This window comes from Oncorhynchus kisutch, linkage group LG9 (genome assembly GCF_002021735.2).
Source record: "Oncorhynchus kisutch isolate 150728-3 linkage group LG9, Okis_V2, whole genome shotgun sequence".
Lineage (NCBI taxonomy): Eukaryota > Metazoa > Chordata > Actinopteri > Salmoniformes > Salmonidae > Oncorhynchus > Oncorhynchus kisutch.
This window is the reverse complement of record NC_034182.2, coordinates 43,900,689-43,928,521: the sequence shown is the minus strand read 5'-3', so window position 1 is coordinate 43,928,521 and position 27,833 is coordinate 43,900,689. Positions and strand designations below refer to the sequence as shown.

The 27,833-nt window shown below is 44.9% G+C and overlaps 1 protein-coding gene across 3 annotated transcripts in view; it reads left to right on the top strand.

Annotated features, from left to right (window-relative positions):
- Positions 1 to 27,833, top strand: part of fga (fibrinogen alpha chain) — a 52,039-nt gene that overhangs the window by 9,257 nt on the left and 14,949 nt on the right. For 2 of the 3 annotated variants that reach the window (XM_031832664.1, XM_031832662.1), the window contains exons 7-8: positions 4,729 to 4,850; positions 25,266 to 25,366. In XM_031832664.1, coding sequence (XP_031688524.1) covers positions 4,729 to 4,850; positions 25,266 to 25,366 — 223 coding nt within the window. Of the gene's footprint in view, positions 1 to 466; positions 2,076 to 4,728; positions 4,851 to 25,265; positions 25,367 to 27,833 lie in introns of those variants that run through there. The other variant, XM_031832661.1, reaches the window with a different exon arrangement.

Here is a 27,833-nt window from a genome sequence, read left to right as displayed (position 1 = left end):
GCAATTAACATGTTAGCCTAGCCTCCATTAGCACCTTAGCTAAACTGCCAATAGCAATTAGCACCTTATGCTAGCAGCCGTTAGAGGTTACAGTCTTAGCCAGAAGCTTTTAGCGTATTAGCTAAATTGTCATAGCTCAAAGCAAAGCCTACATTGTAAAATTATCTTTCAGAATCTGATGAACAGTAGCCAAATTAACAAAGATGTGCAAGCCAGTTCAGCCATTGCTCATATTATGTGGTTGTATGTGTTTTTTTTACAAATTGTATCAAACTTTACAGAGATACTGTATAAGATATGCTGTTCTGTACATATTACTGGATGTTCACGAAATATTCAATGGATAATAAGTGTAATCATGGAGAACGAAAGGACTGCAGTAATTTCTCTTCACTGAAAAGGACAACACTAAATTCACTACTGAATTCCCGGGCCACTAATCTGTAGCTTCTCCGTCTGTTTTCAGATTGTTCTGACATCCAACGGAACCATCTCACAGGGGAAAAGAGCGGCCTGTACAAAATTAACCCCTCTGCCTCCAGCTCCCCCTCCACTCCGAACGGGGTAGTGGAGGTTTACTGTGACCAGGAAGGTTTTCTAGGAGGGTGGACCCTGGTCCAACAGAGAGCTCATGGGGGGGTTAGCTTCAACCGCTCCTGGGCAGACTACCAGGAGGGGTTCGGAGGAGTGGACGGTCAGGGTAAAGGGGAGGTATGGCTAGGGTTAAAACACCTCCATCTTCTGACCCGGGAGGATAGCATGTTGAGGGTAGAGCTAGAAGACTGGGAGGGAGGGGAGGCGATAGCCGAGTACACAGTGAAAGTGGGGTCCGAGGCTGAGGGGTATCAGTTGACCGTGGCAGAGTATTCAGGTGATGCAGGGGATGCTTTAGTCAAGGGAGAGTCTAGTTTAGGGAGTCAGGGGTCGCTCGGCTTGAGGTCGTTCCTCTCCCACGAGGGGATGAAGTTTAGTACCTTCGATAAGGATAATGACCAATGGGAGGAGAGCTGTGCAGAGATGTACGGCGGTGGCTGGTGGTATAATAACTGTCAGAGGGCTAACTTAAACGGAGTCTACTACAAAGGGGGGAAGTATGATCCTGGTAGCAACGTTCCATACGAGATAGAAAACGGAGTGGTGTGGCTGACATACAAACCAGCTGACTATAGTCTGAAGACCACCCGCATGAAGATACGACCGCTCGCTATGGCCTGAGAGAGAGAGAGAGAGAGGGAGAGAGAGGGAGAGAGAGAGAGAGGGAGAGAGAGAGAGAGAAGGAGAGAGAGAGAGAGAGAGGGGGAAGGAGAGGGAGAGAGAGAGAGAGAGAGAGAGAGAGAGAGAGAGAGACAGAGAGAGAGAGAGAGACAGAGAGAGAGACAGAGACAGAGAGACAGAGAGAGAGAGAGAGGAAAGGAGAAGGGAAAGAGGTGGGGTTAGAATAGGGGTAGGGTGTGCGGGGGGAGAAAGGGGGAGGGAGAAGGGAAGAGGTTGGCATGAGGAGAGGGAGGGAGAGAGAAAAGGACAGGGAGGGAAGGAAAGAAGGAGAGGAGACAAGGTGGGAGAGAGAGAGAGAGAGAGCTATTGCTGACTGTTGATTCTGTGAGTAGATGATTAAATGTGACTTTGCTTTTCTGACCCCGTGAATGATGTCAATGTACTGAATGTTCATGTAAAAACAAACCTCTGAACCAACCAGTTACTGCTAGCCCTCAAATAACTGGTCTAGGATCAGTAACCTCTGAACCAACTAGTTACTGCTACTGTTCAAGTAACTGGTCTGAGATCAGTAACCTCTGAACCAACCAGTTACTACTACTACTACTGTTCAAGTAACTGGTCTGAGATCAGTAACCTCTGAACCAACCAGTTACTGCTACTGTTCAAATAACTGGTCTAGGATCAGTAACCTCTGAACCAACCAGTTACTACTACTGTTCAAATAACTGGTCTGAGATCAGTAACCTCTGAACCAACCAGTTACTACTACTGTTCAATAACTGGTCTAGGAACAGAACGTTCTGTTAGAAAGTCTAAACCAAGCTACCGTCCAAACAATAAAGATCACTTCAACTTCATGTTTTGTCTTTTGTTATTACTTCTGTTTATCTTCAAACTACTACGGTAGAGCTGTTGAAAAGTTAGCAGGAAAAAGTGATAAACAGAAATCCTGTACTCCCTGTTCACCCACGACTGCGTGGCCACGCACGCCTCCAACTCAATCATCAGGTTTGCGGACGACACAACAGTAGTGGGCTTGATTACCAACAACGACGAGACGGCCTACAGGGAGGAGGTGAGGGCCCTCGGAGTGTGGTGTCAGGAAAATAACCTCACACTCAACGTCAACAAAACTAAGGAGATGATTGTGGACTTCAGGAAACAGCAGAGGGAACACCCCCCCTATCCACATCGATGGAACAGTAGTGGAGAGGGTAGTAAGTTAAGTTCCTCGGCGTACACATCACAGACAAACTGAATTGGTTCACCCACACAGACAGCGTGGTGAAGAAGGCACAGCAGCGCCTCTTCAACCTCAGGAGGCTGAAGAAATTCGGCTTGTCACCAAAAGCGCTCACAAACTTCTACAGATGCACATTCGAGAGCATCCTGTCGGGCTGTATTACCGCCTGGTACGGCAACTGCTCCGCCCACAACCGAAGGCTCTCCAGAGGGTAGTGAGGTCTGCACAACGCATCACCGGGGGCAAACTACCTGCCCTCCAGGACACCTACACCACCCGATGTCACAGGAAGGCCATAAAGATCATCAAGGACAACAACCACCCGAGCCACTGCCTGTTCACCCCGCTATCATCCAGAAGGTGAGGTCAGTACAGGTGCATCAAAGCTGGGACCGAGAGACTGAAAAACAGCTTCTATCTCAAGGCCATCAGACTGTTAAACAGCCACCACTAACATTGAGTGGCTGCTGCCAACACACTGACTCAACTCCAGCCACTTTAATAATGGGAATTGATGGTAAATGATGTAAAATATATCCCTAGCCACTTTAAACAATGCTACCTAATATAATGTTTACATACCCTACATTATTCATCTCATATGCATATGTATATACTGTACTCTATCATCGACTGCATCCTTATGTAATACATGTATCACTAGCCACTTTAACTATGCCACTTTGTTTACATACTCATCTCATATGTATATACTGTACTCGATACCATCTACTGTATCTTGCCTATGCCGCTCTGTACCATCACTCATTCATATATCCTTATGTACATATTCTTTATCCCCTTACACTGTGTATAAGACAGTAGTTTTGGAATTGTTAGTTAGATTACTTGTTGGTTATTACTGCATTGTCGGAACTAGAAGCACAAGCATTTCGCTACACTCGCATTAACATCTGCTAACCATGTGTATGTGACAAATAAAATTTGATTTGATTTGAAATCAACTACAATATTAATTTCACCCCAAATGGGAACAGAGACGTCAGTTCAACGTCTACTTTTGATTTACACTGAAATCAAATTCCACCCCTTCATTGGATTTATGTTCAAAGTTGGGTGGGAAAATGTTGATGTCTTTTAGGAAATCCCAATCAGTTTTCCGTGTTGATTCAGTGTCATCACATTGTGTTTCTTTTGGTGGAAATGACCGGGAAACATATTTGAGTCAACCAGTTGTTGCCCAGTGGGATATGAGTTAACAACATGTCTTTATAGTCTTCTTTATGGTATAGGCCTATACATTAAGAATATATATATATATATATATATATATATATATATATATATATATATATAATATACATTACGAATATATAGACATTAAAATATAATATACATTACGAATATATAGACATTATAATATTATATACATTACGAATATATAGACATTATAATATAATATACATTACGAATATATAGACATTAAAATATAATATACATTACGAATATATAGACATTAAAATATAATATAATATACATTAAGAATATATAGACATTAAAATATAATATACATTACGAATATATAGACATTAGATATAATATACATTATGAATATATAGACATTAGATATAATATACATTACGAATATATAGACATTAGAATATAATATACATTATGAATATATAGACATTAGAATATAATATACATTATGAATATATAGACATTAGATATAATATACATTACGAATATATAGACATTATAATATAATATACATTATGAATATATAGACATTAGATATAATATACATTACGAATATATAGACATTATAATATAATATACATTATGAATATATAGACATTAGATATAATATACATTATGAATATATAGACATTAGATATAATATTATATTTTATACATTAAATCCTCTTCCTAAATATTTGGTAAAATGATGAATTTTGTGTATGATTCTTGGAACCAAGGGGGGCTAAACTGACCACTTTGGCTCAACTTACCCCACTCTTCCCCTTGATCTAGTCAGTTTGGTGTCCGTATGGATAGTTGACTGAACTTTGAACTCTGTCAACATTTTGTTCAGCGATGTGACATACACCCGACCTGATGTTAGCACACAGCTAATATTGACCCAAATCAATAATTAGCAAAATGCTATCATAGGAATACATTATATGAATCTGCAACGTGTCAACGCACCCTGGTCCTCTTTAGGCTGGGTTATAGCCTAGAAATGTGTGTATGTATGTGTGTGTGTGTGTGTGTGTGTAACTGTGTGTTGTTGTATGTTGCAGTGTGTAGTCTGTGGATACAACAAGGGAATGGGGTCTCCCACTCAGTTCGACAGAGAGACAGAGGCAGGAGGGGACGGTGTCCTGACAGACCAGAGCACCCACTCTGCTCTGACCACCAGTGGGTGAGTCACACACACACACACACACACACACACACACACACACACACACACACACACACACACACACACACACACACACACACACACACACACACAGTGCATTTAGAAAGCATTCAGACCCCTTGACATTTTGTTACATTACAGCCTTATTCTAAAATGGATTCAATAGTTTTTTTACCTTCATCAATCTACACACAATCCCCCATCACAACAAAACTGTTTTTTAGAATTTATAGAAAATGTATTAACAATTAAAAAGTGAAACATCACATTTTCATAAGTATTCAGACCCTTTACTCAGTACTTTGTTGAAGCACCTTTGGCAGAGATCACAGCCTTCAGTCTTCTTGGGTCTGACACTACAAGCTTGGCACACCTGTATTTGGGACGTTTCTCCCATTCTTCTCTGCAGATCCTCTCAAGCTCTGTCAGGTTGGATGGGGAGCGTCGCTGCACAGCTATTTTCAGGTCTCTCCAGAGATGTTCGATCGGGTTCAAGTCCGGGCTCTGGCTGGGCCAGTCAAGGACATTCAGAGACTTGTCCCAAAGCCACTCCTGCGTTGTCTTGGCTGTGTGCTTAGGGTCGTTGTCCTGTTGGAAGGTGAACCTTCACCCCAGTCTGAGGTCCTGAGCGCTCTGGAACAGGTTTTCATCAAGGATCTCTCTGTGCTTTGCTCTGTTCATCTTTCCCTTGATCCTGACTAGTCTCCCAGTCCCTGCAGCTGGAAAAACATCCCCACAGCATGATGCTGCCACCAGCATGCTTCACTGTAGGGTTGGTGCCAGGTTTCCTCCAGACGTGACGCTTGGCATTCAGGCCGAAGAGTTCAATCTTGGTTTCATCACACCAGAGAATCTTGTTTCTCATGGTCTGAGAGGATTTAGGTGCCTTTTGGCAAACTACAAACAGGCTGTCATGTGCCATTTACTGAAGAGTGGCACATGACCACAAAGGCCTGATTGGTGGAGTGCTGCAGAGATGGTTGTTCTTCTGGAAGGTTCTCTCATCTCCACAGAGGAACTCTGGAGCTCTGTCAGAGTGACCATCGGGTTCTTGGTCACCTCCTTGACCAAAGCCCTTCTCCCCTGATTGCTCAGTTTGGCCAGGCAGCCAGCTCTAGGAAGAGTCTTGGTTTTCCAAATCTTCTTCCATTTAAGAATGATGGAGGCCACTGTGTTCTTGGGGACCTTCAATGCTGCAGAAATGTTTTGGTACCCTTCCCCAGATCTGTGCCTCGACACAATCCTGTCTCGGAGCTCTACGGACAATTCCTTCAACCTCATGTCTTGGTTTTTGCTCTGACATGCAGTGTCAACTGTGTGACTTATAAAGACAGGCGTGTGCCTTTTCAAATCACAGGTGGACTCCAATCAAGTTGTAGAAACATCTCAAGGATGATCAATGGAAACAGGATGCTCCTGAGGTCAATTTCAAGTCTCATTGCAAATACTGAATACATGTAAATAAGGTATTTCTGTTTAGATTTTTAATAGATTTGCAAATAACTATAAAAAACAGTTTTCACTTTGTCATTATGGTGCATTGTGGGTAGATTGATGAGGATTTATTTTTAACATTTAATCCATGATTTCTTTTTTTTTTTAACCTTTATTTTACTAGGCAAGTCAATTAGGAACAAATTCTTATTTTCAATGACGGCCTAGGAACAGTGGGTTAACTGCCTTTTTCAGGGGCAGAACAACAAATGTGTTTTTACCTTGTCAGCTCAGGGATTTGATCTTAGATCCTTTTGGTTACTAGTCCAAAACTCTAACCACTAGGCTACCTGCCGAACAACGCTGTAACTTAACAAAATGTGGAAAAAGTCAAGGGGTCTGAATGCTTTCTGAATGCACTGTACACATCCTACACAAACACACCACACACAAACACACACTACACAAACACACCACACAGACACACATCCTACACAAACACACCCTACACAAACACACCACACACAAACACACAACACACAAACACACCCTACACAAACACACCACACACAAACATACCACACACAAACACACCACACACAAACACAACCTACACAAACACACCACACCACATCCTACACAAACACACCACACCCTTCACAAACACACCACACACAAACAAACCCTACACAAACACACCACACACAAACACACCATACCCTTCACAAACACACCACACACAAACACACCCTACACAAACACACCACACCCTTCACAAACACACCACACACAAACACACCCTACACAAACACACCATACACAAACACACCCTACACAAACACACCCTACACAAACACACCATACACAAACACACCACACACAAACACACCACACCATACACAAACACACCACACCCTACACAAACACACCCTACACAAACACACCACACCCTACACAAACACACCATACACAATCACACCCTACACAATCACACCCTACACAAACACACCACACCCTACACGCCACGCCCTACACAAACACACCATACACAAACACACCACACCCTACACAAACACACCATACACAATCACACCCTACACAAACACACCACACCCTACACAAACACACCATACACAAACACACCCTACACAAACACACCACACCCTACACAAACACACCACACCATACACAAACACACCCTACACAAACACCACCGTACACAAACACACCCTACACAAACACACCACACCCTACACAAACACACCATACACAAATACACCACACCCTACACAAACACACCATACACAAACACACCATACACAAACACACCCTACACAAACACACCACACCCTTCACAAACACACCCTACACAAACACACTCTACACAAATACACCCTACACAAACACACCATACACAAACACACCCTACACAAACACACCCTACACAAACACACCATACACAAATACACCACACCCTACACAAACACACCCTACACAACCACACCCTACACAAACACACCCTACACAAACACACTCTACACAAACACACCCTACACAAACACACCACACCCTACACAAACACACCCTACACAAACACACCACACCCTACACCAACACACCATACACAATCACACCCTACACAATCACACCCTACACAAACACACCACACCCTACACAAACACACCATACACAAACACACCATACACAATCACACCCTACACAAACACACCCTACACAAACACACCACACCCTACACAAACACACACTACACAAACACACCATACACAATCACACCCTACACAATCACACCCTACACAAACACACCACACCCTACACAAACACACCATACACAATCACACCCTACACAATCACACCCTACACAAACACACCACACCCTACACACCACACCCTACACAAACACACCATACACAATCACACCCTACACAAACACACCACACCCTACACACCACACCCTACACAAACACACCATACACAATCACACCCTACACAATCACACCCTACACAAACACACCACACCCTACACAAACACACCATACACAAACACACCCTACACAAACACACCATACACAAACACACCCTGCACAAACACACCACACCCTACACAAACACACCATACACAAACCACACCCTACACAAACACACCCTACACAAACACACCACACCCTACACAAACACACCCTACACAAACACACCACACCCTACACAAACACACCCTGACACAAACACACCACACCCTACACGCCACACCCTACACAAACACACCATACACAAACACACCACACCCTACACAAACACAACCATACACCAATCACACCCTCACAATCACACCCTACACAAACACACCACACCCTACACAAACACACCATACACAAACACACCCTACACAAACCACACCACAACCCTACACAAACACACACACCATACACAAACACACCCACAAACACACCGTACACAAACACACCCTACACAAAACACCACCACCCCTACACAAACACACCCTACACAAACACACCATACACAAATACACCCTACACAAACACACCACACCCTACACAAACACACCCTACACAAATACACCACACCCTACACAAACACACTCTACACAAATACACCCTACACAAACACACCATACACAAACACACCCTACACAAACACACCCTACACAAACACACATACACAAATACACCACACCCTACACAAACACACCCTACACAACCACACCCTACACAACACACCCTACACAAACACACTCTACACAAACACACCCTACACAAACACAACCACACCCTACACAAACACACCCTACACAACACACCACACCCTACACAAACACACCCTACACAAACACACCACACCCTACACCAACACACCATACACAATCACACCCTACACAATCACACACTACACAAACACACCACACCCTACACAAACACACCATACACAAACACACACCATACAACAATCACACCCTACACAATCACACCCTACACAAACACACCACACCCTACACAAACACACCATACACAATCACACCTACACAATCACACCCTACAAAACACACCACACCCGTACACGCCACACCCTACACAAACACACCATACCACACACCACACACCCCTAACCACAACACCATACACAATCCACCCTACACAATCACACCCTACACAACACACCACACCTACACAAACACACCATACACAATCACACCCTACACAATCACACCCTACACAAACACACCACACCCTACACAAACACACCATACACAAAACACACCCTACACAAACACACCATACACAAACACACCCTACACAAACACACCACACCCTACACAAACACACCATACACAAACACACCCTACACAAACACACCCTACACAAACACACCACACCCTACACAAACACACCACTACACAAACACACCACACCCCTACACAAAAACACACCCTAACAAACAAAAAACACACCACACCACTACACCCACACACACATACACAACACACATACACAAAACACACCACACCCTACACAACACACCATACACAAATCAAACACCCTACACAATCACCCCTACACAAACACACCACACCCTAAACACAACACAACACCATACACAACACACCCTACACAAAACACACCACACAAACACAAACACAACACACACACACAAACAACCATACACAACCCACCCTACACAAAAACACACAAACACCCTAACACAACACAACACCCTACACAAACACAAAACACCAACACCACAAACAACCACCAACACACCCTACACAAAACACACCATACACAAATACACCCACAACCCTACACAAACACAACATACACAAAACACACCATACACAAAACAAACAACACACATACACAACCACCAACACACAACAACACAACACCCTACCACAAACACACCATACACAAACAACAACCACTACCCAAACAACAACAACCCTACACAAACACACCCTACACAAACAACACCCACCCTACACAAACACACCTCTACACAAATACACCCTACACAACACAACAACACAAACAATACACACAACACACCCTACAACACAACACCCTACACAACACACAACCATACACAATACACAACCACACTACACAAACACCACCCTACACAACCACACCTACACAAACACACCTACACAAACACACTCTACACAAACACACCCTACACAAACACACCACACCCTACACAAACACACCTACACAAAACACACCACACCCTACACAAACACACCCTACACAAACACCACACACCCTACACCAACACACCATACACAATCACACCCTACACAATCACACCCTACACAAACACCACCACACCCTACACAACACCACCATACACAAACACACCATACACAATCACACCCTACACAAATCACACCCTACACAAACACCACCACACCCTACACAAACACACCATACACAATCACACCCTACACAATCACACCTACACAAACAACACCACACACCTACACGCCACACCCTACACAAACACACCATACACAAACACACCACACCCTACACAAACACACCATACACAATCACACCCTACACAATCACACCCTACACAAACACACCACACCCTACACAAACACACCATACACAAACACACCCTACACAAACACACCACACCCTACACAAACACACCACACCATACACAAACACACCCTACACAAAACACACAGTACACAAACAACCCCTACACAAACACACCACACCCTACACAACACACCCTACACAAACACACCATACACAAACACACACACCCTACACAAACACACCATACACAAACACACCCTACACAAACACACCACACCCTACACAAACACACCCTACACAAATACACCACACCCTACACAAACACACTCTACACAAATACACCCTACACAAACACACCATACACAAACACACCCTACACAAACACACCCTACACAAACACACCACACCTACACACAACACACCCTACACAAACACACCACACCTACACGCCACACCCTACACAAACACACCATACACAAACACACCACACCCTACACAACACACCATACACAATCACACCCTACACAATCACACCCTACACAAACACACCACACCCTACCAAACACACCATACACAAACCACCCCTACACAACACACCACACCCTACACAAACACACCACACCATACACAAACACACCCTACACAAACACACCGTACACAAACACACCCTACACAAACAACACCAACACCCTACACAAACACACCTACACAAACACACCATACACAATACCCCACACCCTACACAAACCACACCATACACAAACACACCATACACAAACCACACCCTACACAAACACACACACACACACCATTCCAACAACAACCCTACACAAAACACCATACAACAAACACACCCTACACAACACACACACCCTACACAAACACACCCTACACAAATACACCACACCCTACACAAACACACTCTACACAAACACACCCTACACAAAACACACCATACACAAACACACCCTACACAAACACACCCTACACAAACACACCATACACAAATACACCACACCCTACACAAACACACCCTACACAACCACACCCTACACAAACACACCCTACACAAACACACTCTACACAAACACACCCTACACAAACCACCACACCCTACACAAACACACCCTACACAAACACACCACACCCTACACAAAACACACCCTACACAAACACACCACACCTACACAACCACACCATACACAATCACACCCTACACAATCACACCCTACACAAACACACCACACCCTACACAAAACACACCACTACACAAACACACCATACACAATCACACCCTACACAATCACACCCTACACAAACACACCACACCCTACACAAACCACCAACACAATCACACCCTACACAATCACCACCCTACACAAAACACCAACACCTACACGCCACACCCTACACAAACACACCATACACAAACACACCACACCCTACACAACACACCATACACAAATCACACCCTACACAATCACACCCTACACAAACACACCACACCTACACAAACACCCTACACAAAACACCCTACACAAACACACACACCCTACACAAACACACCACACCATACACAAACACACCCTACACAAACACACAGTACACAAACACACCCTACACAAACACACCACACCCTACACAACACACCCTACACAAAACACACCTACACAAATACACACACCCTACACAAACACACCCATACACAAACACACCCTACAAACACACCCAACCCTACACAAACACACCTACAACAAATAACCACACCCTACACAAAACACACTCTACACAACACCCTACACAAACACACCATACACAAACACACCCTACACAAACACCTACACAAACACACCACACCCTACACAAACACACCTACACAACCACACACCCTACACCGGCCAACCCTACACAAACACACCTACACAAACCCACACCACACCTACACAAACACACCATACACAATCACACCCTACACAAATCACACCCTACACAAACACACCACACCCTACACAAACACCACCATACACAAACACACCCTACACAAACACACCACACCCTACACAAACACACCACACATACACACACACCCTACACAAACACACCGTACACAAACACACCCTACACAACACACCACACCCTACACAAACACACCCTACACAAACACACCATACCACAATACACCACCACCCTACACAAACACACATACACAAACACACCATACACAAACACACCCCTACACAAACACACCACACCCTTCACAACAACACCCTACACAAACACACCATACACAAACACCCTACACAAACACACCACACCCTACACCAAACACACCCTACACAAATACACCACACCCTACACACAACCACACTCTACACAAATCACACCCTACACAAACACACCCATACACAAACACACCCTACACAAACACACCCTACACCAACACACCTACACAAATACACCACACCCTACACAACACACCTACACAACCACACCCTACACAAACACACCTACACAAACCACACCCTACACAAACACACCCTACACAACACACCACACCCTACACAAACACACCCTAACACAAACACACCACACCCTACACAAACACACCTACACAAAAACACCACACCCTACACCAACACACCATTACACAATCACACCTACACAATCACACCCTACACAAACACACCACACCCTACACAAACACACCATACACAACACACCATACACAATCACACCCTACAATCACACCCTACACAAACACACCACACCCATACACAAACCACACCTACACAACCACACCCTACACAAACACACCCTACACAAACACACCACACCCTACACCACACACCCTACACAAACACACCATACACAAACACACCACACCCTACACCAAACACACCATACACAAATCACACCCTACACAATCACACCCTACNACACACCCTACCACAAACACACCACACCCTACACCAACACACCATACACAATCACACCCTACACAATCACACCCTACACAAACACACCACACCCTACACAAAACACACCTACACAAACACACCATACACATCACAAACCCTACACAAACACACCACACACAAACACACCACAACCCTACACAAACACACCATACACAAACACCCATACACAATCACACCCTACCAATCACACCCTACACAAACACACCACACCCTAACACCACACCCTACACAACCACACCATACACACACACCCACCTACACAACACACCTACACAAACACACCACACCCTACACACCACACCATACACAAAACAACCCCCCCCACCATACACAATCACACCCTACACAAACACACCCACACAAACACACCACACCCTACACAAACACCCATACACAATCACACCCTACACAATCACACCCTACACAAACAACACACCAGACACAAAAACCACACCATACACAACACACCCTACACAAACACACCAACACAAAACACACCCTACACAAACAACACACCCTACACAAACACACCATACACAAACACACCCTACACAAACCACAACCTACACAAAACACACACCTACACAAACACACCCTACACAAACACACCACACCCTACACAACACACCCTACACAAACACACCACACCCTACAACCACACCCTACACAAACACACCATACACAAACACACCACACCATACACAAACACACCATACACAATCACACCCTACACAATCACACCCTACACAAACACACCACACCCTACACAAACACACCAACACAAACACACCCTACACAAACACACCACACCCTACACAAACACACCACCACCATACACAAACACACCCTACACAAACACACCGACACAAACACACCCTACACAAAAACACCACACCCTACACAAACACACCCTACACAAACACACCATACACAAATACACCACACCCTACACAAACACCATACACAAACACACCATACACAAACACACCCCTACACAAACACAACACACCCTTCACAAACACACCCTACACAAACACACCATACACAAAACACACCCTACACAAACACACCACACCCTACACAAACACACCATACACAAATACACCACACCCCTACACAAACACACTCTACACAAAATACACCCTACACAAACACACCATACACACACACACCCTACACAACACACACCCTACACAACACACCCACACCAAAACCCAACACCCTACACAAACACACCCTACACACCACACCCTACACAAACACACCTACACAACACACTCTACACAAACACACCCACACAAACACACCACACCCTACACAAACACAACCTACCAACACACCACACCCTACACAAACACACCCTACACAAACACACACACCCTACACCAACACACCATACACAATCACACCCTACACAATCACACACCTACACAACACACCACACACTACACAACACACCATACACAAACACACCATACACAATCACACCCTACACAAACACACCCTACACAAACACACCACACCCTACACAAACACACCATACACAATCACACCCTACACAAATCACACCTACACAAACACACCACACCTACAACCACACCCTACACAAAACACACCATACACAAACACACCACACCCTACACAAACACACCATACACAATCACACCCTACACAATCACACCCTACACAAACACACCACACCCTACACAAACACACCATACACAAACACACCCTACAAAAAACACACCACACCCTACACAAACACACCACACCATACACCAACACACCCTACACAAACACACCGTACACAAACACACCCTACACAAACACACCACACCCTACACAAACACACCCTACACAAAACACACCATACACAAATACACCACACCCTACACAAACACACCATACACAAACACACCATACACAAACACACCCTACACAAACACACCACACCCTTCACAAACACACCCTACACAAACACACCATACACAAACACACCCTACACAAACAAACAACCACACCCTACACAAACACACCCTACACAAATACACCACACCCTACACAAACACACTACTACAAATACACCTACACAAACACACCATACACAAACACACCCTACACAAAACACACCCTACACAAACACACCATACACAAATACACCACACCCTACACAAACACACCCTACACAACCACACCCTACACAAACACACCCTACACAAACACACTCTACACAAACACACCCTACACAAACACACCACACCCTACACAAACACACCCTACACAAACACACCACACCCTACACAAACACACCCTACACAAACACACCACACCCTACACAACACACCATACACAATCACACCCTACACAATCACACCCTACACAAACACACCACACCCTACACAAACACACCATACACAAACACACCATACACAATCACACCCTACACAAACACACCCTACACAAACAAACCACACCCTACACAAACACACCATACACAAACACACCATACACAATCACACCCTACACAATCACACCCTACACAAACACACCACACCCTACACACACACCCTACACAAACACACCATACACAATCACACCCTACACAATCACACCCTACACAAACACACCACACCCTACACACCACACCCTACACAAACACACCATACACAATCACACCCTACACAAACACACCACACCCTACACACCACACCCTACACAAACACACCATACACAATCACACCCTACACAATCACACCCTACACAAACACACCACACCCTACACAAACACACCATACACAAACACACCTACACAAACACACCATACACAAAACACACCCTACACAAACACACAAACACCTACACACAACACACAAACATACACAAAACACACCCTACACAAACACACCCTACACAAACACACCACACCCTACACAAACACACCCTACACAAACACACCACACCCTACACAAACACACCCTACACAAACACACCACACCCTACACGCCACACCCTACACAAACACACCATACACAAACACACCACACCCTACACAAACACACCATACACAATCACACCCTACACAATCACACCCTACACAACACACCACACCCTACACAAACACACCATACACAAACACACCCTACACAACACACCACACCCTACACAAACACACCACACCATACACAAACACACCCTACACAAACACACCGTACACAAACACACCCTACACAAACACACCACACCCTACACAAACACACCCTACACAAACACACCATACACAAATACACCACCTACACAAACACACCATACACAAACACACCATACACAAACACACCCTACACAAACACACCACACCCTTCACAAAACACACCCTACACAAACACACCATACACAAAACACCCTACACAAACACACACACCCTACACAAACACACCCTACACAAATACACCACACCCTACACAAACACACTCTACACAAATACACCCTACACAAACACACCATACACAAACACACCCTACACAAACACACCCTACACAAACACACCATACACAAATACACCACACCCTACACAAACACACCCTACACAACCACACTACACAAACACACCCTACACAAACACACTCTACACAAACACACCCTACACAAACACACCACACCCTACACAAACACACCCTACACAAACACACCACACCCTACACAAACACACCCTACACAAACACACCACACCCTACACCAACACACCATACACAATCACACCCTACACAATCACACCCTACACAAACACACCACACCCTACACAAACACACCATACACAAACACACCATACACAATCACACCCTACACAAACACACCCTACACAAACACACCACACCCTACACAAACACACCATACACAAACACACCATACACAATCACACCCTACACAATCACACCCTACACAAACACACCACACCCTACACACCACACCCTACACAAACACACCATACACAATCACACCCTACACAATCACACCCTACACAAACACACCACACCCTACACACCACACCCTACAAAACACACCATACACAATCATACCCTACACAAACACACCACACCCCTACACACCACACCCTACACAAACACACCATACACAATCACACCCTACACAATCACACCCTACACAAACCACACCACACCCTACACAAACACACCATTCACAAACACACCCTACACAAACACACCATACACAAACACACCCTACACAAAACACACCCACCCTACACAAACACACCATACACAAACACACCCTACACAAACACACCCTACACAAACACACCACACCCTACACAAACACACCCTACACAAACCACACCACACCCTACACAAACACACCCTACACAAACACACCACACCCTACACGCCACACCCTACACAAACACACCATACACAAACACACCACACCCTACACAAAACACACCATACACAATCACACCCTACACAATCACACCCTACACAAACACACCACACCCTACACAAACACACCATACACAAAACACACCCTACACAAACACACCACACCCTACACAAACACACCACACCATACACAAACACACCCTACACAAACACACCGTACACAAACACACCCTACACAAACACACCACACCCTACACAAACACACCCTACACAACACACCATACACAAATACACCACACCCTACACAAACACACCATACACAAACACACATACACAAACACACCCTAACACAAACACTCCACACCCTTCACAACACACCCTACACGAACACACCATACACAAACACACCCTTACACAAACACACCACACCCTACACAAACACACCCTACACAAATACACCACACCCTACACAAACACACTCTACACAAATACACCCCTACACAAACACACCATACACAAACACACCCTACACAAAACACACCCTACACAAACACACCATACACAAATACACCACACCCTACACAAACACACCCTACACAACCACACCCTACACAAACACACCCTACACAAACACACTCTACACAAACACACCCCTACACAAACACACCACACCCTACACAAACACACCCTACACAAACCCACACCACACCCTACACAAACACACCACACCATACACAAACACACCCTACACAAACACACCGTACACAAACACACCCTACCACAAACACACCACACCCTACACAAAACCACCCTACACAAACACCACCATACACAAATACACCACACCCTACACAAACACACCATACACAAACACACCCTACACAAACACACCACACCCTTCACAAACACACCCTACACAAACACACCATACACAAACACACCCTACACAAACACACCACACCCTACACAAACACACCCTACACAAATACACCACACCCTACACAAACACACTCTACACAAATACACCCTACACAAACACACCATACACAAACACACCCTACACAAACACACCCTACACAAACACACCATACACAAATACACCACACCCTACACAAACACACCCTACACAACCACACCCTACACAAACACACCCTACACAAACACACTCTACACAAACACACCCTACACAAACACACCACACCCCTACACAAACATACCCTACACAAACACACCACACCCTACACAAAACACACCCTACACAAACACACCACACCCTACACCAACACACCATACACAATCACACCCTACACAATCACACCCTACACAAACACACCACACCCTACACAAACACACCATACACAAACACACCATACACAATCACACCCTACACAAACACACCCTACACAAACACACCACACCCTACACAAACACACCATACACAACACACCATACACAATCACACCCTACACAATCACACCCTACACAAAACACACCACACCCTACACACCACACCCTACACAAACACACCATACACAATCACACCCTACACAATCACACCCTACACAAACACACCACACCCTACACACCACACCCTACACAAACACACCATACACAATCATACCCTACACAAACACACCACACCCTACCACACCACACCCTACACAAACACACCATACACAATCACACCCTACACAATCACACCCTACACAAACACACCACACCCTACACAAACACACCATACACAAACACACCCTACACAAACACACCATACACAAACACACCCTACACAAACACACCACACCCTACACAAACACACCCTACACAAACACACCATACACAATCATACCCTACACCAAACACACCACACCCTACACACCACACCCTACACAAACACACCATACACAATCACACCCTACACAATCACACCCTACACAAACACACCACACCCTACACAAACACACCATTACACAAACACACCCTACACAACACACCATACACAAACACACCCTACACAAACACACCACACCCTACACAAAACACACCATACACAAACACACCCTACACAAACACACCCTACACAAACACACCACACCCTACACAAACACACCCTACACAAACACACCACACCCTACACAAACACACCCTACACAAAACACACCCACACCCTACACGCCACACCCTACACAAACACACCATACCACAAACACACCACACCCTACACAAACACACCATACACAATCACACCCTACACAATCACACCCTACACAAACACACCACACCCTACACAAACACACCATACACAAACACACCCTACACAAACACACCACACCCTACACAAACACACCACACCATACACAAACACACCCTACACAAACACACCGTACACAAACACACCCTACACAAACACACCACACCCTACACAAACACACCCTACACAAACACACCATACACAAACACACCCTACACAAACACTCCACACCCTTCACAAACACACCCTACACAAACACACCATACACAAACACACCCTACACAAACACACCACACCCTACACAAACACACCCTACACAAACACACCGTACACAAACACACCCTACACAAATACACCACACCCTACACAAACACACCATACACAAACACACCATACACAAACACACCCTACACAAACACTCCACACCCTTCACAAACACACCCTACACAAACACACCATACACAAACACACCCTACACAAACACACCACACCCTACACAAACACACCCTACACAAATACACCACACCCTACACAAACACACTCTACACAAATACACCCTACACAAACACACCATACACAAACACACCCTACACAAACACACCCTACACAAACACACCATACACAAATACACCACACCCTACACAAACACACCCTACACAACCACACCCTACACAAACACACCCTACACAAACACACTCTACACAAACACACCCTACACAAACACACCACACCCTACACAAACACACCCTACACAAACACACCACACCCTACACAAACACACCACACCATACACAAAACACACCCTACACAAACACACCGTACACAAACACACCCTACACAAACACACCACACCCTACACAAACACACCCTACACAAACACACCATACACAAATACACCACACCCTACACAAACACACCATACACAAACACACCCTACACAAACACACCACACCCTTCACAAACACACCCTACACAAACACACCATACACAAACACACCCTACACAAACACACCACACCCTACACAAACACACCCTACACAAATACACCACACCCTACACAAACACACTCTACACAAATACACCCTACACAAACACACCATACACAAACACACCCTACACAAACCACACCCTACACAAACACACCATACACAAATACACCACACCCTACACAAACACACCCTACACAACCACACCCTACACAAACACACCCTACACAAACACACTCTACACAAACACACCCTACACAAACACACCACACCTACACAAACATACCCTACACAAACACACCACACCCTACACAAACACACCCTACACAAACACACCACACCCTACACCAACACACCATACACAATCACACCCTACACAATCACACCCTACACAAACACACCACACCCTACACAAACACACCATACACAAACACACCATACACAATCACACCCTACACAAACACACCCTACACAAACACACCACACCCTACACAAACACACCATACACAAACACACCATACACAATCACACCCTACACAATCACACCCTACACAAACACACCACACCCTACACACCACACCCTACACAAACACACCATACACAATCACACCCTACACAATCACACCCTACACAAACACACCACACCCTACACACCACACCCTACACAAACACACCATACACAATCATACCCTACACAAACACACCACACCCTACACACCACACCCTACACAAACACACCATACACAATCACACCCTACACAATCACACCCTACACAAACACACCACACCCTACACAAACACACCATACACAAACACACCCTACACAAACACACCATACACAAACACACCCTACACAAACACACCACACCCTACACAAACACACCATACACAAACACACCCTACACAAACACACCCTACACAAACACACCACACCCTACACAAACACACCCTACACAAACACACCACACCCTACACAAACACACCCTACACAAACACACCACACCCTACACGCCACACCCTACACAAACACACCATACACAAACACACCACACCCTACACAAACACACCATACACAATCACACCCTACACAATCACACCCTACACAAACACACCACACCCTACACAAACACACCATACACAAACACACCCTACACAAACACACCACACCCTACACAAACACACCACACCATACACAAACACACCCTACACAAACACACCGTACACAAACACACCCTACACAAACACACCACACCCTACACAAACACACCCTACACAAACACACCATACACAAATACACCACACCCTACACAAACACACCATACACAAACACACCATACACAAACACACCCTACACAAACACTCCACACCCTTCACAAACACACCCTACACAAACACACCATACACAAACACACCCTACACAAACACACCACACCCTACACAAACACACCCTACACAAATACACCACACCCTACACAAACACACTCTACACAAATACACCCTACACAAACACACCATACACAAACACACCCTACACAAACACACCCTACACAAACACACCATACACAAATACACCACACCCTACACAAACACACCCTACACAACCACACCCTACACAAACACACCCTACACAAACACACTCTACACAAACACACCCTACACAAACACACCACACCCTACACAAACACACCCTACACAAACACACCCTACACAAACACACCACACCCTACACCAACACACCATACACAATCACACCCTACACAATCACACCCTACACAAACACACCACACCCTACACAAACACACCATACACAAACACACCATACACAATCACACCCTACACAATCACACCCTACACAAACACACCACACCCTACACAAACCACACCATACACAAACACACCATACACAATCACACCCTACACAATCACACCCTACACAAACACACCACACCCTACACACCACACCCTACACAAACACACCATACACAATCACACCCTACACAATCACACCCTACACAAACACCACCACCCTACACACCACACCCTACACAAACACACCATACACAATCACACCCTACACAAACACACCACACCCTACACACCACACCCTACACAAAACACACCATACACAAACACACCCTACACAAACACTCCACACCCTTCACAAACACACCCTACACAAACACACCATACACAAACACACCCTACACAAACACACCACACCCTACACAAACACACCCTACACAAATACACCACACCCTACACAAACACACTCTACACAAATACACCCTACACAAACACACCATACACAAACACACCCTACACAAACACACCCTACACAAACACACCATACACAAATACACCACACCCTACACAAACACACCCTACACAACCACACCCTACACAAACACACCCTACACAAACACACTCTACACAAACACACCCTACACAAACACACCACACCCTACACAAACACACCCTACACAAACACACCCTACACAAACACACCACACCCTACACCAACACACCATACACAATCACACCCTACACAATCACACCCTACACAAACACACCACACCCTACACAAACACACCATACACAAACACACCATACACAATCACACCCTACACAATCACACCCTACACAAACACACCACACCCTACACAAACACACCATACACAAACACACCATACACAATCACACCCTACACAATCACACCCTACACAAACACACCACACCCTACACACCACACCCTACACAAACACACCATACACAATCACACCCTACACAATCACACCCTACACAAACACACCACACCCTACACACCACACCCTACACAAACACACCATACACAATCACACCCTACACAAACACACCACACCCTACACACCACACCCTACACAAACACACCATACACAATCACACCCTACACAATCACACCCTACACAAACACACCACACCCTACACAAACACACCATACACAAACACACCCTACACAAACACACCATACACAAACACACCCTACACAAACACACCACACCCTACACAAACACACCATACACAAACACACCCTACACAAACACACCCTACACAAACACACCACACCCTACACAAACACACCCTACACAACCACACCCTACACAAACACACCCTACACAAACACACCACACCCTACACAAACACACCCTACACAAACACACCACACCCTACACAAACACACCACACCCTACACAAACACACCATACACAAATACACCACACCCTACACAAACACACCCTACACAACCACACCCTACACAAACACACCCTACACAAACACACTCTACACAAACACACCCTACACAAACACACCACACCCTACACAAACACACCCTATACAAACACACCACACCCTACACAAACACACCATACACAAACACACCACACCCTCTACTTAGACCAAAGTCGGTGAGAAACATCCCATCTAACCCGATGAAATTAATAAAAACCAATCCAATCCTGAACTTATTGATAACTTACAGATAATGTTGATAGAGACTAACACACTCGCGATATAGCTAAGGCCACCACAGCCAAACTCACCCCCAAATGTATACATTATTGATAATACATACAATGACATATTTCTGTACATCCTAACAATATATACTGTATGTGTCTGTAGGAGTCCATGTGTCGGTCTGACTGCACGCTACAAGGCCAGACGAAAGAGACAGAGAGATAGACAATTGATCAATATAACCTTATCGAATCAATCAATAGCCATAATCAATAAATAACTTATTGGTAACGTCCACAGGAGTCCCGGTGTCCGTCGGGCTGCAGACTACAGGGTCTAATGGAGCAGACAGAGAGACAGACGAGGGGCAGACTGAGGGACATCTGTGAGAGGAGACAGAGGTATACTGATTGATTGGATTTGTAAGTGTTAAAATCTCAGTGTTAAGGTAAAGAATACGTGTCAATATAAAAAAAAACATAGATATTGAAACAAACCTGCAATAGAGCATCCTGGGAAATATGATAATAATGGTTGTGGTTTTGGTTCAACTCTTGTTATTAACACCAATACTGGGGGTCTTTTTATTTTTGTTACACCTCTGAATATTCATTGCTGATTTTTAGAAGAGTTAGTTTTTTAATAACTATGTTTCTGCGTGCACATTGATTGATTAATTGATCGTATACTACACAAAGATAAATACAAAATCTAAACTAATCCCATCAGTAAAGGGTTGGATTTCTTGCTCCCGTTAGTTACTGAGATGGCTGTTCCAGTTGAGATGGATTAGGTCGTCTTGTAAGTGAAGTCTTGCCCCCCTTACTGAGATGGCTGTTCCAGTTGAGATGGATTAGGTCGTCTTGTAAGTGAAGTCTTTCCCCCCTTACTGAGATGGCTGTTCCAGTTGAGATGGATTAGGTCGTCTTGTAAGTGAAGTCCTGCACCTTTGCAGTCATTCTGAAAGCAGGTTGTGTTAAACAAAAAATTCGAGTTGTTGGCTTTTCTCCCTAGCTGGATTCTGATTAGAAGTACAAATCACTACACACATCATCTTAAAGTGACTGGCAGGGATGGTGTGGCCGAAGAATTTCAGACCACAACATTGACGATAACTAGGCCCTATCTAAAGGCTTCACGATATAGATTAAACATGGTATTCTTTTAATTCAAACAAAGTTACTGTTTAATAATTGGCCATTGAATGTAAAAACATTATCTCTGTCACTAACAAACACAGTCGTGGGTAGGTACGTCTCACATCCACCTGAAAGGCATGCTGGGAAATATGCTAATAATAAATAACCCCCTGGTTAACACTGAGACCGACTAGCTAAGAGCATTATTAAACCTTGGTAAACCTCTCGTGGACAGATCTACGTTAACTGGTACCATAGAATCTGTTGGGAAGGAATTGGATGCATCGGATAACGAGTTGCACAACCAAATTTCGATATTGCACCTGGTGTATTCTTACTCTCAATAGTAAGTTGAGATCCCGACTGAGTTGCTTATATATATATATTTTAGTAACTTATATATTTGATATATTGTTAATAATATATTATTGTTTAATTGTTTTGGTCATGCAGCCAGGGACCTTCAGCGACCGCTTATATCACTTATAGCTGGAACCTCCCTAGAACCGCCCTAAAACCGGCCTAGAACCTCCCTAAAACCTCCCTAGAACCGCCCTAAAACCGCCCTAGAACCTCCCTAGAACCGCCCTAAAACCGGCCTAGAACCTCCCTAGAACCGCCCTAAAACCGGCCTAAAACCTCCCTAGAACCGCCCTAAAACCGGCCTAGAACCTCCCTAGAACCGCCCTAAAACCGGCCTAAAACCACACTAGAACCTCCCTAGAACCGCCCTAAAACCGCCCTAGAACCTCCCTAGAACCGCCCTTAAACCGGCCTAGAACTGCCCTAAAACCGGCCTAGAACCGCCCTAAAACCGGCCTAGAACCGCCCTAGAACCGGCCTAGAACCGGCCTTGACGAGCAGCAGTAATTCCGGTGTTTTTCGTTACTGGTTATTAGGATGAATCACGATTTTGCAGATGTTAGTATCTTTCGGAATTTCAGAAAGGGAGGGGACATTTGGCCCTTACTCCTCATTCCGGTTCCTCTCCTCATTCTAGGATCTCCTCATTCCGGTTCCGCTCCTCATTCTAGGAGCTCCTCATTCCGGTTCCGCTCCTCATTCTAGAATCTCCTCATTCTAGGATCTCCTCATTCCGGTTCCGCTCCTCATTCTAGGATCTCCTCATTCTAGGATCTCCTCATTCCGGTTCCGCTCCTCATTCTAGAATCTCCTCATTCTAGGATCTCCTCATTCCGGTTCCTCTCCTCATTCTAGAATCTCCTCATTCTAGGATCTCCTCATTCCGGTTCCTCTCCTCATTCTAGAATCTCCTCATTCTAGAAACTCCTCATTCCGGTTCCGCTCCTCGTTCTAGAATCTCCTCATTCTAGGATCTCCTCATTCCGGTTCCGCTCCTCATTCTAGGATCTCCTCATTCCGGTTCCTCTCCTCATTCTAGGATCTCCTCATTCCGGTTCCGCTCCTCATTCTAGGATCTCCTCATTCTAAAATCTCCTCATTCTAGGATCTCCTCGTTCTAGGATCTCCTCATTCTAGGATCTCCTCATTCTAGGATCTCCTCATTCTAGGATCTCCTCATTCTAGGATCTTCTCGTTCTAGGATCTCCTCATTCTAGGATCTCCTTGTTCTAGGACCTCCTCATTCTAGGATCTCCTCATTCTAGGACCTCCTCATTCTAGGACCTCCTCATTCTAGGATCTCCTCATCTCTTCTCTCAACACGTATGGACCCAGAAGTTCATTGAGCAGCTGAACAATTACGCAA